The sequence below is a fragment of the Mesocricetus auratus genome, unplaced genomic scaffold (genome assembly GCF_017639785.1).
Source record: "Mesocricetus auratus isolate SY011 unplaced genomic scaffold, BCM_Maur_2.0 Super-Scaffold_100054, whole genome shotgun sequence".
NCBI lineage: Eukaryota > Metazoa > Chordata > Mammalia > Rodentia > Cricetidae > Mesocricetus > Mesocricetus auratus.
The window spans coordinates 1254984-1272688 of NW_024429231.1; the positions used below are offsets into that span (position 1 = coordinate 1254984).

At 54.9% G+C, this 17705-nt stretch overlaps 1 protein-coding gene across 3 annotated transcripts; it reads left to right on the forward strand.

The window, feature by feature from the left end:
* Window positions 1-2040: 2040 nt before the first annotated feature.
* Syt3 (synaptotagmin 3) lies at window positions 2041-17705 on the forward strand. 3 transcript variants are annotated; one of them, XM_040736102.1, is made up of 11 exons: window positions 2041-2114; window positions 2782-2926; window positions 4071-4236; window positions 7958-8486; window positions 9873-10248; window positions 11570-11788; window positions 13220-13340; window positions 13450-13621; window positions 13780-13912; window positions 16709-16796; window positions 17222-17705. In XM_040736102.1, exons 3-10 carry the CDS (start codon window positions 4086-4088, stop codon window positions 16772-16774), a joined length of 1767 nt encoding a protein of 588 aa, XP_040592036.1. In that variant the 5' UTR covers window positions 2041-2114; window positions 2782-2926; window positions 4071-4085; the 3' UTR covers window positions 16775-16796; window positions 17222-17705. The 3 variants fall into 3 exon arrangements, with proteins under 3 accessions (XP_040592036.1, XP_012979721.1, XP_005084841.1); XM_013124267.3 differs by lacking the exon at window positions 2041-2114 and having other exon boundaries at window positions 2615-2926; XM_005084784.4 differs by lacking the exon at window positions 2041-2114 and having other exon boundaries at window positions 2615-2926; window positions 16709-16776.

The window sequence follows — 17705 nt, forward strand, 5'->3', positions numbered from 1 at the left end:
CGGTACTACCCCTGAACCACACCCCCAGTCTCTTACCTGAGGCTTACCTCTACCACTGAGCTACATCCCCTCACTGGGTGACTCTAGGCAGGCAGGACTCAGGATAATTTGATTTAATCTTCAAAATAATGATGCAGTATCTGATTTTTTAAAATTATCATTATCAAGGCTGGAATAAAACTCCATTAGTAAAGTGCTTCCTGTGCAAATGTGTTATTAGTTTGAGCCCCAGAACCCTCATTACAAAAGCCAGGTGTGGTGACACCCACCCTTAATCTCAGTTCTGAATGGTAGAAGCAGGTGGATCCATGGGATTCACAGGTCAGTCAGCCTAGCCTACTTGGTGAGTCCCTGTCCCCAAAAACAAGATAGATGGCACCCTGACACCTGCACATACATGTGCATGCATTCACACACACACACACACACACTTGCACACATGTGAACCCATTAGCATCATCTTTGGGGTTGTAGTGGCCCAGGCCAGCACTCAGAAGCTGAGACGAGAGGATTGCTAATTCTCATCTGACCTAGACTTCACAGAAAAATCTAGTGTCCAAAATATTTCTAATTTAAAACTCTTCCTCATTTGTAAAGAGGGAAACTACAGCAGTTAGAAATAAACCCACTCAGGGTTGTGTCCTGTGCTGAGCTGGCGTTTGAACACAAGAGCATTTTCCTGAGTTGCACAGACGCTCGTCCTTACTGCAGCTGCCTTGGACCCACAGTGTTTCTTCGGAAATGTGTCATGCAAAGCTGGCGAGTCCATCTGCGCGTACATTTCTGAATGTGTATGTCACTGCCTGTGTCTCCCCACAGGATGGATTTCTCCTGAGCTGCATGGCTGGGATGGGCTGGCTGTGAAGCCAGCCACGAAGGCCAGTCACCCCTTTGGTGGCAGACACCCATGCATGGCTCCTCAGACTGGAGAGGATGATAAAAACAAGCAAAGGAGCCTGGGTAGAGTGGGAATCTTTTTGGAGGCTTCTGATAACTGCAAAATGCATGCATAGGTTATGATGGGGTAGGACAACCTAGTTAAAAGGATTATATTGAACCCAAGGCTCAGACAAGCTAACCAAATACTCTTCTCTTGAGCTCCTCACTGGGGAGTTCTAGGTAGGTACTCTACTGCTGAGCTACATCAGGCCCTCTTTTTATTTTGAGGCAGGGTCTCTCTGGAGAGAGACTGGCCTGAAACTCATTTGTAGGCCAGGCTGGCCCGAAACTTGCTATCCTTCCTCACTATCCAGAGTGACTAGGACGAGACACCTCTGCAATGAAGCCTGGCAGCAATTGGTCTTTCCCCCGGAGTTGTGTTTATTTTGTGTAAATGGTTGGAGGAGAAGGGAGGACAATAGTAATGCCTGAGACAGGGACCTCAGCCCTCTGGGCTGGTCTTGTGTAGATCAGGACCTCACCCGAGAGATTGGATGGCCATGGGCCTCCGTTGTTCTGTGAAATGAGAATTACATGATTGCCAAAGTATAGATTCCAAGAGAAGACATCTTCAAAGTTCTTAACTCATTACATTGGTAACGGTGAGTGGCAATTATTAGCTGCTGTTAATATGGCAACCCCCCCCACAAGCTTTCTGCGCATAAATAGTTGTTAAGCACCTACTTGGTGCTGGTGCTTGATGCACATTGACTGTTTTCTCAAACTACATCCCTTCGGGTATAATTTCATTGTATTTTGCTGGACATCGGGTTTCGGGACATCTCAAGGGGACTGGGGCAGAATTCACATCAGACCTGAGATCTCCGGTGGCCAGCTTTTCATTCCTGCCTGATCAGTTGCAAACCCTGAGGTCCTGCTCTCTGGAGGAGGGGGTACTTGTGGCCTGGGACTTCGGAGTCTTAGCCTTCTGGGTCCCTCAGGTGGTCTCGCACTAGGTGGAACTGTGCAGCCAGAGGCCAGGGAGGTAGACACCACAGGCACAGCGATTTTGGCTTTTAGGTTGCTAGGGTTGGCGAGGGGAGGGTGTGGGGGAGGTGGAATGGGGGGGCAGAGGGAGGAGCCGAGGAGCTGCGACAGGGGCGGGGAGGAGCTAGGCGGGTTCCGCGGCGGGCGGGCGAGCGCGCGCGCGCTGGGCTGCAGCAACCGCGGCTCCGGTGAGTCCGCCCCTCCCCCTCCCCCGCCCCCGCCCTAGCCTCATCCCAAGGGGGCGGCCCCGAAGAGGTCCGTGCGAGGGGCGCATCTGGAGCTGCGGAGCTGGAGTCTGCAGTGCCAGCTGGACGCCTCGGGGGGAGGGGCATGTGGCCCTGGAAATAGGGGGATTCTGATTCCAAACACCTGGGCGCACTCCACCCCTCCGCCCATCCATTCCCAGGGCATGGGGATCAGTGACCCATCCCATAGCCCTTAAGTGATGAGAGCCACATGACCTCTCGAGGTCCTGGACACAGTTCACCTCTCCTGCAGCGTCTTGGGACCCTGACATTTTAACCCTTCCAACACCCACCTCTCCAAAAAAGGAAAAAAAAAAAGAAAGAAAAGAAAAGAAAAAAAAAAACCTCATCTTCTGCAGCCCAGAGATGCATTAAGAACTTCAACTCCCGGCAGCCCTTGCAGCTCAGGAGCGATGTAACCGCAGTAGTACTAGCAGCAAGACCTGCTGGGAGTTGTAGTCCCTAAGCGTTTAACTGGCTGCTGGGGGGCAGGAGGTGGGAGGGAGCGGCTGGACCTCTCTGAGGTCACCTGGGGTCGCGCAGCTACTTTGAGTAGGGCAAGATGCAAAGCTTGGGCTGATTGTTTTCCCCTCCCGGCTTGGGTCCCCAGATCAGACACCAGCCCCCCTTCTTTCCACCTGGCAAGCGTGGGGACTGGTCCGCAGCGGCTTAGGCTCGTCCACCCTGCAACCCCCATGGGCTACCGCTCTCCGCCACCTCGGCTGCCACCCAGGACAAGGCAGGGGTAAGCACAGGTGAGTCTGCCCCTGGCCGAATGGGAATGTCCCTCAGCAGCCACCCTTCACCTGACTCTGGCCCTTTCCTTGCAGGCCCCCTTGCTACCTATGTCTGCTGTCCAGCCCCAAACCCGTGTCATGTCTCCTCTCCCACCTCCACCGTTCGCTCCTGTTCTCTTATTTCTGACCATGTGTCTGTCTCTGTGTCCAACTCTCTTCTCTTGCCTTGTGTCTGAGGTCTCCAGCTATTGTCTGGCTATCGGACCAGGAATTCAGCTTCTTCTCTTTCTGTTCTACCTGTCTCGATTTGGAAGGTATTTCTGCCCACACTCCACCCTTCCCTGCTTCTCTGTGTGTGTCTCTGTGTGTCTGTCTCTCTGTCTGTGTCTGGCTCTCTCTCTGTCTCTGTCTGTCTCTCTCTGTCTGTCTGTCTCTCTCTGTCTCTCTCTCTCTCTGTCTCTCCCTCTCTCTGTCTCTCTCTCTCTCTGTGTCTCTCCATCTCTCTCTCTTTCTCTCTCTGTCTCTCTCTCTTTCTTTCTCTCTCTGTCTGTCTCTCTGTCTGTCTCTCTCTCTCTCTCTGTCTCTCTCTATCTCTCCCTCTCTCTGTCTCTCCCTCTCTCTGTCTCTCCCTCTCTCTGTCTCTCTGTCTCTCTGCACCATGTCTTGGATATAATGAACTGTTCCCCAGCCTCGGCATTCTGTGTACATCATCATTCCCTGGCTACTGGACTTCATTTAGTCCTCTCTCTTATCTCTGTCTCTCCTCTTAGCTTTCTCTTTGCCGCCGTGTGACTCCTTTTCCTTCCTCCGACACCCCGGCAGCTTTCCACTCTGAGTCCCCACCAAAGCTGCTCCACCTGCCCGAGATGCCTTACCTGCCGCAGCCAGGCTGCCCACTACTGACGCGGCCTCCACCTCCCACTTTGGGTCAGGGTGCCTGCGCTGACTTCCTCCCTGGGGCATGTTCTTTAGGTCTGAGGGAGCGTGCTGGACTCTGTCCCTTATACCTACCTGTCTGTTGCTTACATCCTCTATCCCCGGGTCCTGGGCCACCACCTCTGACCTCTTCCGCCTTACCAGTTCTCCCCCCTAGTTTTCTTTCCCTATCCCTGCGACTGTCCCGGTCTCCATCTGCGTCTCCCCCACCCACTCTTGTGTGCAGGACCACGTGGCCACTATGTCTGGGGATTACGAAGATGACCTCTGTCGGCGGGCCCTCATCCTGGTCTCAGACCTCTGTGCGCGGGTCCGAGATGCTGACACCAGTGACAGGTGCCAAGAGTTCAACGAACTGCGAATCAGAGGCTATCCCCGTGGTCCGGACGCAGGTCAGATCCCCAGCCGTCCCAAGCAGCCTCTGCCTTCTACCCAACTCCTCAGCAGCAAAGACTTGGGGAAGGTCAGGCAGGCTGCTCAGTCTTCCACCCCTTCCATGGGTAGCCTGCTTCAAAGTCTTGCCTCTGTCTGGCCTTCTGCTGCTCTGTCCTCAAACCACTGAACAGGGAGAAATAGCTGTGTGTTTGGCCTGTCTAACCCCTGACCTTGGAGTTCTAGGTCTCCTCTTCCTTAACTATGGCCCCCAAATAGTCCCTTCAGAGGTCATTAATCTTCTTCTTCTCCTTCTTCTCCTTGTTCTTCTTCTCCTCCTCCTCCTCCTCCTCCTCCTCCTCCTCCTCCTCCTCCTCCTTCTCCTCCTCCTCCTTCTTCTTTTTAGGTGAGAAGAGAGTTGGGGATTGGATAGGGTCTTATGGAGCCAGATTGGTCTTAAACTTGGAACGACCCTTCTACCTCAGTCTTCCAGATGCTGGGTTTACAGATGTGAACCACTGTACCTAGCTCTGGGAGAATTAATTACACCAAAGAACTACCGATTGAACCAGCTAAAAGCAGGGGTGATGGTGGGGGGGATGGGGAGTTGGGGGTGCAGAGTCCAGGAGACACCAGGAATGACTGTCCAGTGTTTCCTCTCAGTGAGGTCACAGGTCACCTTTAATTTTCCCATCATTGGTATGTGACGCATTACCCACTAGAGAAGCTCCCCGAAATCTTAGTGCTTAGAGGTTTTGTTTGAGTCTGGTCATGTGATGTGTGCATTAACTTTTGCATCACTGTGGCCACTCCCCAATGGAAACAAAGGAAAGGTTTACTTAGCCCATGGGTTTGGAGGTGTAGCTCCCTCACAGGAGAAGGCAGTGGGGAAATAGCAGCACAGACGCGTGGCTGACCAGGAAGCAGGGGATGCTGGTGCTAGCTGGCATTTCTCCTTTGCTGTGTTTGGGCCTCCAGCCCACAGGCCAGGTCTGGCTGTACCCAGGGTTCTTCCTCCGTGAATCCTCTCTGGAAATGCCCTCACACACACAGAGTGTGCCTCAGGCTCTTTGGATTTTGCTGTTTGTTTGACTCTGTATATGTGGTGTGTGTGCGCGTGCGTGCGTGCATTTGAAAGTCAGAAACTCTTTAGGAGCCATCCACCTTTTAATTTATTTAATTTATTTTTATTTTATGTGTTTACTTGCATGTATGTCTGTGCCCACAGAGACCAAAAGAGGCTGTCAGATCCCCTGAACTGGAATGACAGATGGCTGTGAGCCACCATGTGGGTGCTGGGAATTAAACCCAGGTCTTCTACAAGATCAGCAAGTGTTCTTTTTTTTCCTATCTTTTTTAAATTCAAATTAGAAAAAAGCCTGCTTCATATGTCAATCCCAGCTCCCTCTCCCTCCCCTCCTCTCCCACCCTCTACCAGCCCCCATCCCATCTTCCCTCTGCTCCCCAGAGAGGGCGAGGCACTCCATGGGGGATCCCCAAAGTCTGTCATATCATCTAGGGCAGGGCCCAGGCCCTCCTCCATGTGTCCAGGCAGAGAGCACATCCCTCCACTTGGAATGGGCTCCCAAAGTCCATTCGTATGCCAGGGATAATTACTGATTCACTACCAGAGGCCTTATAAATTGCTGAGGCCTCCTCACTGACACCCACATGCTGAGGGTCTGGATCAGTCCCACACTGGCTTCTAACCCTACTTGCTATGTAGCCCAGGCTGGCCTTAAACTCACAACAATCCTCCTACCTCAACCCCGAGGTATTGAAATGACAGACACAAGCCACCCGCTCCTAGCTCCTAGGTGATCCTAGATCTAGCCAGCTGAGCGATGAAGAGCAGCCCTCACAGGTAGATGTGGTGGGCTCTCTGCATGGCAGCCCTTAATTTAATCTTAGCTCTTCCAGAGTGTGAGCTGATACCCCATAGCCCCAATGTACTTTAGCACTGCCGTCAACTGCCCTGCCCAGCATGGCCCGAGACAGCAGGGAGGGCATCTCAAGAGCCTCCAGCCAGGGGCTGGTCAGGATTGGGCACACAGCTGCCCTGGCCTTGCATTCCCTGGGCTGTGCAGACCGGCGTGGGCTGGAGAGGCTTGGAGGATCTGGAGCTCTCTAGGATGGGGATCCTGTACTGGCAATGTTAGAAGCATCTGGACAGTTTCCTCTATGACCCCATGCCCCGGCACCTCTCATGTCCAAAAGGCTGCTAAAATTCTGGACTCTCAGTGGGGTGGAATGGCCATTTAGACAGGAGCACCCTAAGGGAGGTGGCAGAACAAAGCTTGGAGTTCTTGCACCGATGAGTGGTACATGTTCCTGAGACTCCCCTTTCCCACAGCCTCAGTCTTCTCAGCTGGGAGATGGGCTATATCACATATAGGTTTCATATAGCATAAGAATTAATGCTTTTGCTTCCTCGGGTGATCTAGATTGAGAAGGTGTTTCCTTTTTCCTGAGGGTTTCTGGAACACAGCAATTATAGTTGGATGTCCCAGGTGGCAATGGCTGAGTTACCTGCCCCCACCCACTATGGTTCTCCATATAGATAAAGTAGGAGGGTCTCATCCTTATTCTACCTCCAATCCTAGGAGTCATCTCCAAAATAAATTCTCATGGTCTGGAGAATTGCATCCATGAACCCCCACTCCTGGTATCAATTTCCAAAGGAGCCACAAAACCCCACTCCTAGTACTAATTACCAAGAGTACCACAGAACACTGGTTTTAAGACACTGGCCATGCTGGGCTTTCTCAGAAGAACATGGCAGCATGCTACCGGCATTCAGAAGGCACCAGTTAGTGTGTTGTATCATGGGACTGCAGTCATGAGACTGATTTTGTGAATAAGGAAGTCTCTCTGGGGCCACTGTTCATCAAGCAATACTGAGTTGTGATAGTAAGGACATAGGTTTTGAAGTGTGGCACCTCTGGCCTCCCAACCACAGATATTATTTCTTAGGCACTGTCCACCTTGTTTTTTGAAACTAGACTCACTCATTCACCAAGTAGGCTGGCTGACTGGTCAGCCAGCTCCTAGAGATCTACCTCACTCTGCCTCCCCAGTGCTGGGATTACAGGCACATGCTAACCTGCCTAGCCTTTCTATGTAGGCACTGGAAATCCAAACTCAAGTGTCGTTACTTGTGCAGCAAGCACTTTACTGACTGAGGTATCTCCCCAGTCCACGGATCATATCATGTCCCCGGACCTCACTTCCTGTTGTCAAAACTGGAATGCTTATGTTGTCAGTGGCGCAGGGTGCCTGAGGTTTCAGTTACATGGTCGCATCTTGGCACGTATTTGCTGTTGTATTCTCCCTGTCATCTGGCTTCATTATTGTCACCTGCAACAAAGAGCAGAGTTGATTCCTCCTGCTTGCCTAATGCAGACTGTAAGCCCCTCAGAGGTCGATTCCCAAGGACAGATAGCAAAGGTTTTCTGGGTGGTCTCCAAGCTTTCTGGGGGTCTTGCCCTTCAAAAATGCCCACGACAGAGAAGCAAGATGAGTTATTGGTGGTGAGAACAAAACTTGGGGACAGTCTTCAGGACTTTCCTCTCCAATCTGTCACCAGCTACCTGCAGACTGTGATGTGAATCCCACAGCCACAGGGAAGTGACCCCAGATGAAGCAGACATACTGGGAAAATACTCAGGACGGTACATGCCAGATATTCTTGGGACAGCACTGACCCATTGTGATCCTGGCCTCTCTCTTCACTCTTTCCAGACATTTCCGTGAGCCTGCTGTCAGTCATCGTGACGTTCTGTGGCATCGTCCTCTTGGGTGTCTCTCTCTTCGTGTCCTGGAAGTTGTGCTGGGTGCCCTGGAGGGACAAAGGAGGCTCGGCAGTGGGCGGTGGCCCCCTGCGAAAAGACCTAGCCCCTGGGGTTGGGCTGGCAGGCCTGGTAGGAGGCGGTGGGCACCACCTGGGGGCCAGCCTAGGTGGCCATCCCCTGTTGGGTGGCCCACACCATCATGCGCACACAGCCCACCATCCGCCCTTTGCCGAGCTGCTGGAGCCTGGTGGCCTTGGGGGTGCGGAGCCCCCAGAACCTTCTTACCTAGACATGGACTCATATCCAGAGGCAGCTGTGGCCTCTGTGGTAGCCGCTGGGGTCAAACCAAGCCAGACATCCCCGGAGCTGCCTTCTGAGGGTGGGACAGGCTCTGGGCTGCTCCTGCTCCCTCCCGGTGGTGGGGGCTTGCCCAGTGCCCAGTCCCACCAGCAGGTCACGAGTCTGGCACCCACCACCAGGTGAGAGACCGTATTGGGCTGGGCTTCACTTGTGAGGCTCGGCCTCTCTTCTCTGTCTTGTTCTTATCCTTGGCTCTTCTGATATCAGGGCAGAACAGGGAGTGGAGTACTGACTCCTGGATCCTAGGGAGGATGAGACTGAGGCCTAGATTCTCAGACTTAAGAGGAAGGAAGCAGGACCTTGGATTTCTGGGTCCAGATACAGAGGCAGCCTGGACAAGAATCCAGGGTTAGAAATCAGCATAGTAGTCTCCATGTTATCCCAGCTACTTCACAGGCTGACACAGGAGGGTCTAAGGTTTGAGGCTGGCCTAGGGACTTAGTGAAACCCATTCTTAAGAAATAAGTAAATAAAAGCAAGGCTTGGATATATCTCAGTGGGAGAGCACCTGCCTAGAATTCTCCAGAGAGGAGTGGGGTGCGACTGAAGGGTCCCTCAGGGAGGTGCCAGGGTTTGGTCCTGCAGAAGAGCTCTGTCCTAGCTTACAGAAAGCCCTAGATTCAATCTCAGTACTGGGGGGGTGTCTGAGGTGTAGGCAGTTATTGATCCCATTCAGTGTAAGCTATGATTAGTAACCTGGACCCCATGTTCACCTGACCATTCTCAATCTTCCTCATCTGTGACATGCTTGGGGGCTGGTAGGAGCTGTGCCCCAGGCCTCCACCCTCAGGGCTCGGGCCGTCCAAGGCTAGGAATACAGGAAAGCAACTCTGGGCATTGCTAAAGGCCCCAAGGAGATTCCTGCCCAGGCTTGGAGGAGGCTGGGAGTTCCCTGGAGGTGGAGGGTACCTTGGTAGATGTTCACATGGAGGGCAAGCTAAGGCAGATGTGCAGGGAAGGGTGTGTGCATGGTCATTTCAGGCAGGAGAAATCGAGAACAGAGGAGACCAAGTTCTCCGTGGGAAAAGCCATGAGGCGGGCAAGCAGGAGATAAGGTCTGGGCAAAGCCTGGGACCTGAAGCTGCGGGCACCAGGGCATCCAAGACTAGAAGTGGCAGGTATAAAGGCTGCGTCCTGAGGGCACTAGGGAGCCACAGTAGGGGTGTGGGCCCAGGAGGAGCAGTGCCAACTCTTGAGCCATCTAGGGTGGGAGAAATGAAGACCAGCAGCCCAGGCAGGCAGAGGACAGGCTCGGCCAGGAACAAGCCATAGCTACCGAGAGCAATGGCAGGCTAGGGAGGCAGAGGGTCAGGCTGTAGTGACTTTGAGGATCTGAGTGGGGTATGGGAATGAAGAAGTCATTCCGGCCACCGTCTTGGGTCTGATGACAGCCGGGCTGTAGATGGGAAAACAGGAGGCACAGGCGTCTTACCCGGTCGAGGATGGGACTGCACTTGGCTGGGAATCGGGTCTGAACCTCACCTTGGTCTCCCCCTGACACACAGGTACCCAGCCCTGCCCCGGCCCCTCACCCAGCAGACCCTAACCACCCAAGCGGACCCAAGCAGCGAGGAACGGCCGCCTGCCCTGCCTTTACCCCTTCCGGGTGGCGAAGAAAAAGCCAAGCTCATCGGTCAGATCAAGCCGGAGCTGTACCAGGGCACTGGACCCGGTGGCCGGCGAGGCGGCGGGGGCTCTGGGGAGGCGGGGGCTCCCTGTGGCCGCATCAGTTTTGCCCTGCGGTATCTCTATGGTTCTGACCAGCTTGTGGTGCGGATCCTGCAGGCCCTGGACCTCCCAGCAAAGGACTCCAATGGGTTCTCAGACCCCTATGTCAAGATCTACCTGCTCCCCGATCGCAAAAAGAAATTCCAGACCAAGGTCAGGGCAAGGAGAGAGGGTTCACAGTGTGTGTGTGTGTGTGTGTGCTCCTGTGTGTGTGTGCATGTGTGTGTGTGTGTGTGTGCTCCTGTGTGTGTGTGCATGTGTGTGTGTGTGTGTGCTCCTGTGTGTGTGTGCATGTGTGTGCATGTGTGTGTGTGTGTGTGTGTGCTCCTGTGTGTGTGTGCATGTGTGTGTGTGTGTGTGCTCCTGTGTGTGTGTGCATGTGTGTGTGTGTGTGTGTGTGTGATCCACCAGGCTTGTGGGAGGGACCAGGGAGGGCTCTTGGGTCTGAGGGAGAGGGCTGAGGACCCCTGGAAGAGGACTGAGGTGTGTATCCTGAGTCTGAGAAAGGAGTCTGGGGAAGACTCCTGGGTCGGAAGAAGGTGGCTAGGGGCCTAACTCGTGGGGTGGGGGCAGTAGTTCTGGGTCTGCATCCCTAGGTCTGAGGGGAGAAGGCAGGGGTCTGGATCTTGATCTGATAAAGAAGACATAGGAGGAGGGTTGGGTCTTAGGGAAGAGGCCTGGGATATGGATCTCTGAGCCTGAAAGAGGAGGGCTGGGGAGGACTCCCATGTCTGCAGGAGGAGAACTGGGAGGACCTCCATGTCTGTGGGAGGATGGCTGGGGAGGACTCCCATGTCTACAGGAGGAGGGCTGGGGAGGACTCCCATGTCTGCAGGAGGAGGGCTGAGGAGGACTCCCATGTCTACAGGAGGAGGGCTGGGGAGGACTCCCATGTCTGCAGGAGGAGGGCTGGGGAGGACCTCCATGTCTGCAGGAGGAGGGCTGGGGAGGACCTCCATGTCTGTGGGAGGATGGCTGGGGAGGACTCCCATGTCTGCGGGAGGATGGCTGGGGAGGACTCCCATGTCTGTGGGAGGATGGCTGGGGAGGACTCCCATGTCTACAGGAGGAGGGCTGGGGAGGACTCCATGTCTGCAGGAGGAGGGCTCGGGAGGACTCCATGTCTGCAGGAGGAGGGCTGGGGAGGACTCCATGTCTGCAGGAGGAGGGCTGGGGAGGACTCCATGTCTGCAGGAGGAGGGCTGGGGAGGACTCCATGTCTGCAGGAGGAGAACTGGGAGGATTCCCATGTCTGCAGGAGGAGAACTGGGAGGACTCCCATGTCTGCAGGAGGAAGGGTGGGTCTGGATCCTAGGAAAGAGGGCTGAAGTCTGTATCCTGAGTCTGAAAGAGGAGACTTGGGAGGTCCCCTGGGCCTGAGGGGGCAGGGACAGGACAGTTGGGGTAGACATGGAGCACATGGCCTACTGACTCTAGGATCAAGGCCAGTGAGCATCCTGTCTGTGTCCCCCAGGTGCACAGGAAGACGCTGAACCCTGTCTTCAACGAGACTTTTCAGTTCTCGGTGCCCCTGGCCGAGCTGGCACAGCGCAAGCTTCATTTCAGTGTCTATGACTTTGACCGCTTCTCGAGGCATGATCTCATTGGCCAGGTGGTTTTGGACAACCTGCTGGAGCTGGCTGAGCAGCCCCCTGACCGCCCGCTGTGGAGGGACATCCTGGAGGGTGGCTCGGTCAGTGGCCCCTGCACCAACTCTTGCCCCTCCCTCCTCAGGTCCCCATTTGTCATTCACCTCACCCCGGTACTTACACTCTAACCCTGAGTGTTAAAAGTGTTATTTTACAGACACAGAAGCTAGGGCGGTAGACATCTGATGCCCTGGATTCCCCGCACTTTCTCCAGCATCAGACCAAAGAGCCCACAATCCTGACCCTTGATTTTATGACCTCTGCCATGGGGAGGCCGCTCATTCTTCTGCAGCCCCAGGGCCATGCCCAGGCCTGGCAGAGTGTTCCAAGCCTTTGGTCTTCAGGCCTCACACACAGCCCCAATCCCTAGCCACAGCTCCTACCAGTTTGGGGAAACCAGGGGTTGAGGGGTGAGACAAGAATGTCCTCAGATCGGGAGAGGGAAGTTCTGAGCCATGGTTGAAGCAGGTGGCCCGCAGCACTGCCGCATGGAGCTCTCCAGGGTCAGCTTGCCCTTCAAGCCCAGTCTGCAGGACTTAGGGACCCACAGCCACCCTGCTGTCACCCGTGTAAGGGCCTCACTCTAGCTCCACCCATCTCCTGCCCAACCCTCCATTTTCTTCCGTGTCAGCACCTGAGGCCTTCATTCCTCATTCATCCATTCCCCCTCCAGAGGGAGAAGCAGAGAGTCTGAGAGAGACAGAGAGACCTAGAGAAGCACGTGCCAAGGATGGGCAGTCAGTCGGTCAGAGGGGCGGGGGTGGTAGCCGGAGGTCAGAGAGAGAAGAGACAGACAGAGCCCCACACAGAGCCCCTCGAGGATGGGAAGATTCCTGCGGAGCTTAGGAGACACTCCGAGAGCAGCGGGATGCTTCCAGGGAGGCCGGTTGCTCCTTTCCGGGCACTTCACCATGAAGAGTCCCAGAGCCCCAGGGCACCCATGCCCCGGCCTCTGATCCACACTGAGCCAGGCCCTGCTCACACTGCTCACTGCTGTCAAGGCCTTTGTCCGGGCTGTGCTCACGAAACCCTCCCCTCCCGCTGGTGTCACCCCGACCCTTCAAAGCCTTAGTCATCCTGCCTCACCAGCTCCGGGGTCCCCTAACACTGGGCCCCGGCCCTCTGATGACCTTCACCTCTGATTGCCCGCCCCCCAGGGCTCTATCCCTGCTTCTCTGATTTGGTCTTTGTCTCTCCAGATCTGTCTGTCTGAGGGTCCGTCTGTCGCTCTCTCTCCCGCTGCCCATTTCTCTGGGTTTCTGTCTCTCTGCCTCGGTCTACCTCCTCTGTTTCTGTCTTTCCCTTTCCGTGGTCTCTGAGCCACACCCTCATGTGTACACAACCCAGCAGGCTTTGATGACCCTGGACAGCTGTGGGGCATGGAAAGTCACGTTCAGTGCACGGGAACCTAGCAGGGATGAAAGAGGGGGCAGGACGGAGAAAGGGTCACACGCTGCCCTCTGTCCCCACTGCAGGAAAAGGCAGATCTTGGGGAGCTCAACTTCTCCCTCTGCTACCTCCCCACGGCTGGGCGCCTCACCGTGACCATCATCAAAGCCTCTAACCTCAAAGCTATGGACCTCACTGGCTTCTCAGGTGTGTCTGGGTTCAGGCCTGAGGAGGAAGGCTTGGGGTCTGAGACAGGAGGGCTAAGGCCCCGGTCTGAGGGCGGAGGCCTCTGCTCAGTCCCGACTTCTCTGCACAGACCCCTATGTGAAGGCCTCTCTCATCAGTGAGGGGCGGCGTCTGAAGAAGCGGAAGACCTCCATTAAGAAGAATACGCTGAACCCCACATACAATGAGGCCCTGGTGTTCGACGTGGCTCCGGAGAGTGTGGAGAATGTGGGACTCAGCATCGCAGTGGTAGACTATGACTGGTGAGCAGCTCCGACCAGGCGGGGCACGCCACGGTGCAATGTGGCTCCGCCCCTCCCCATGTGGCTCCGCCCCTCCCCATGTGGCTCCGCCCCTCCCCATGTGGCTCCGCCCCCAGCCCCCCCCCCAGCTTCCCAGTAAGCACTTCCCCTATCCCCAGCATCGGCCACAACGAGGTGATCGGCGTGTGTCGAGTGGGTCCAGAGGCCGCAGACCCACACGGCAGAGAGCACTGGGCAGAGATGCTGGCCAATCCACGCAAGCCTGTAGAGCACTGGCACCAGCTCGTGGAGGTGAGTGGAGGCCACCCCTGTCAGGCATGGGCACTGGGAGTGCTGTGCGGGCTGGGGCAAGCCACTCAACCTCTCCCGGGACACCGGCCGGCCGGTGACTAGCAGCTGCGGTGAGGCTTCCCTCCCTCGCTTCCCTCCCTCGCTCCCTCGTGGAGTGCTCTGCAGTGGCCAGCCGCCGTCCCTTCCCACATATGCTGAACACAAAATGTAGGAAGGAACTGGGTGATAAAACCTTGGTTTTTTTTCTCTCCCTCAGAGCAAGGTGTGAATATTAGTAGATTGTGGTGTAGCGGGTGAGAACAGTTTTTTTTTTTAATGAATAAAATATCAGGCGGGAGGGTGTAGCTCAGCAACAGAGCACTTGCTTACCATGTGCCTTTTGGTCTCTAACACCACAAACAACACTCACAACAATAACAATAAATCCAAAACACAGCACAACAGAATGTCCCAGGACAGTGTCCATTGCAAAGACCTCTGTGTGTTTGTTTCGTGCCTAGGGGCTGTGGTCTGAGTCCTCTGAGGTAGAAGGCCTTCTGCATAGACCACGGGAGAACTTTGTGGGAGAGAAGGCATTGGGGAGGGGCTTAGGAGGAGCTCAGGTGGGCAAGGTGGAAGGGGCCACGGTAGAAGAGACTGGGCAACAGTGGCCACCTCTTAGAAATTACTCATATGACTGGATGTTTCGTCTGCTTGTATATCCACATACTGCGTGCACCCAGTGCCTGCAGAAGTCAGAAGAGGGCATTGGATCCCCTACACTCAGACTTACAGACAGCTATGGGCTGCCTTGAGCTTGCCGGGGACAGAACCCAGGTCCTCTGGAAGAGCAGCCACCTCTCCAGCCCCCACCCAGTGGTCACTTTTGTATTAGAAGCTGTGCAAACACCTCTCAGCCCTGCAGAAGCTGTTTAAAGTACTGGCTTGAGCTGGAGGGGTGGTTCAGTTAGTGAAGCACTTGTTGTGCAAGCACGAGGGCTGTGTTTAAATCTCCAGAACGCAGGTAAAAGATGGGCCTGCAGCCGCGCTCTGGAACCCCAGCTGTGAGCAGTCAGAGACAGCCAGGGGCTCACTGGCCAGCCAGCATAGTCGAATTGATGAGCCTTGGGTCCCAGCGAAAGACCCTGTCTCAAATCACAAAGTGGGACTAGGGAGGTGGCGCAGTGAGTAAGAGCCTTGCTCTGCAAGCAGGAGGACCTGAGGCTGAGTCCCCAGCACCCACGGCTACGGTGGCACCACAGTGCTGAGGCCCTGGGACTCACTTCCAGCCAGCTGAGCTGACATGGCTCAGGGAGAGACCCTGTCTCAAGGCAACAGGGAGAGAGCACCTATAGGGAGCCCACGTAAGCTCTGGCCTCTGTATGTGTGTGCACAGAACGTGTACACATAGGTGTGGGTACCTGAATGCACATATACACATTACACATGCAGCACACACATCACACATGTATACCACACACACACACACACATCTGTGGGTTCACAGAAACTGTCAAATGTGACCATTTGCTATGCAAAGATGTCCACTTTGAAAATACAAATCTGCTTCCAGTGAAGCCAAGAAAGTGAAATTACTGTAAATTCTGTTTAGAATAATGTAGATTTCAGTAACGTTAATCTTTATTTCTTGGTAGTTCCCATTACTTTGGTATTCTAAGGAAAAAGTCACCCTGGAACAGTGTGTAAACAGGGTGCCATGGCTGAACCTGTAAGGCAACTTTAGGAGGATGAGACAAGGAGTCTGTCTTGAGTTTCAAGCCAGCCTGAGCTACAGAGTCAGTTCCAGGTCTGATTGGGCTATGGAGTCTGAGTCAGAGCTGATCCTTTGTCCGAATCTGAGTCTGATTCTGAGGCTAAACTTAAACCTTGGTCTGAGTCTGAGGCTAACCCTAACCCTGAGTCTGAGGCTAACCCTAACCCTGAGTCTGAGGATAACCCTAACCCTGAGTCTAGGTTATCCCTAACCCTGGGTCTGAGGTTAACCCTAACCCTGAATCTGAGGATAACCCTAACCCTAAACTAACCCTAACCCTGAATCTGAGGATAACCCTAACCCTGAGTCTGAGGATAACCCTAACCCTAAGTCTGAGGATAACCCTAACCCTAAGCTAACCCTAACCCTGAGTCTGAGGTTAACCCTAACCCTGAATCTGAGGCTAAACCTAACTCTGAGTCTGAGGCTGACCCTAACCCTGAATCAAATCTTCTCTCTGCTGAGAATCACCCCCCCCCCCACCAAGCCCCTTTTCCTGTAGCTTGAACCAGAGGCCCACAGCACAGGGTTGATTGAGATCTTGAGAGCTGGGACTCTGCTGTGAAGACAGAGGCTGGTCCTCCTGTGAATTCACTCTTCCAATGATCTCACTCACTCAACTCCTCTGGAAACTTCTAGTAAACCACACTGCCGGTGCTAGAAGGCACTACAGGTGCTCTTTGCTGGAGGGCAGACGCAGCCCCTGAATTTCAGCCCATGGCACTGTGTGAGGCCACAGACTGATGGCCTCTACCTAGGCAGCCCCTGCCCATAGCCTGCTTGGTAGCTCTCTATGGCTCCCCAGTACCCCAGGACAAAGTTTCAGCTCTCTGGACCTGCCTTGCGGTCCCTGTCCATAACCTTGTCTTTCTTGCATTTTTAGGGATTTACCTTTTGTGCCTGAGTTTCCCCCCTGGCAGAATGGATGGGGATGGCATTTCTCACATCCCCTGGGAACTAAGTGAAGACAGCATGTAGATAAGGAGTGGGGTAGAAGCTGGGTAAGGTGGTTGTTCCTTGTTCTCTCTCATTCCCAACTCCAGGAGAAGACGCTGACCAGCTTCACGAAAGGTGGCAAAGGACTCTCAGAGAAAGAGAACTCAGAGTGAGGGTGAGACCCAGGGAAGGCAGGTGTGCCTCTGAGCGCTGGCTGAGGGAGAGGGCTGGGCCTGAGGGAAGAGGCGGAGGCTGGGGTCTGGCTCCTGGGTTTGGATCCCTGAGTCTAAGGGAGGAGGCTGGGCCTGGAGCCCTGGGTCTGAGGGAGGAGGCTGGGCCTGGAGCCCTGGGTCTGAGGGAGGAGGCTGGGCCTGGAGCCCTGGGTCTGAGGGAGGAGGCTGGGGTCTGCACTCCTGGGTCTGAGGGAGGAGGCTGGGCCTGGAGCCCTGGGTCTGAGGGAGGAGGCTGGGGTCTGAGGGAGGAGGCTGGGGTCTGGCTCCTGGGTCTGAGGGAGGAGGCTGGGCCCCAGTGGCCTCTCCCTCCTTGGAGCTGACACAGCCTCAATGGTTGCTCCCTAACCTTCTCAGGCGTCTCCTCTCCCTTCTACTCCTGTTTCTTAGGTCTAGGCCTGGGATCAGACCAGGTGCCCTCAGGACCCCATCCCTTCCTGCCCGGACTGTGAACTCATCTCCTCGAAGCCATAATGTCCGAGCTGCCGGTGCGGGGCGGCCTGGGCCTGCCCCTCCTTATCCTGGAGGTGTGAGGCCAGGAGGCTGCAGGTCCAGCCCCCTGTTTCAGGGTGGGAGGTTCGTAGCCTCCATTGTCCGTCAGTCTCCAATCCCCAGGGTTCCCCCTAAAGGCAAGGGGTTGTGCATGTCTGGGGACCCCTGCCCCATCCCTCTGTTTGTCTATCTGTCTGTCCCTTTGCTGTTGTCTAAGTCTGGCTGTTCTGGCCTGTGACCTTACCGTGGATGTCGACAGACCAATCGTTGATGTCCCCTGAACAGACGCCCTCTCCAGTGTCTGTCCCCCATCTGCGTCTGGCCAACCCCTCTCTGCTGCTGTCATCATCAGAAATAAACACACTCTGTGGGTCTCCTTCCA

Bases quoted from the DNA above. Each gene is read 5' to 3' on its own strand.
- Syt3 (XM_040736102.1), top strand. From the start codon at position 4,086: ATGTCTGGGGATTACGAAGATGACCTCTGTCGGCGGGCCCTCATCCTG. The intron at 10,249-11,569 runs GTCAGGGCAAGG...TGTGTCCCCCAG, and splicing joins AAAAGAAATTCCAGACCAAG to GTGCACAGGAAGACGCTGAA. The intron at 11,789-13,219 runs GTCAGTGGCCCC...TCCCCACTGCAG, and splicing joins ACATCCTGGAGGGTGGCTCG to GAAAAGGCAGATCTTGGGGA.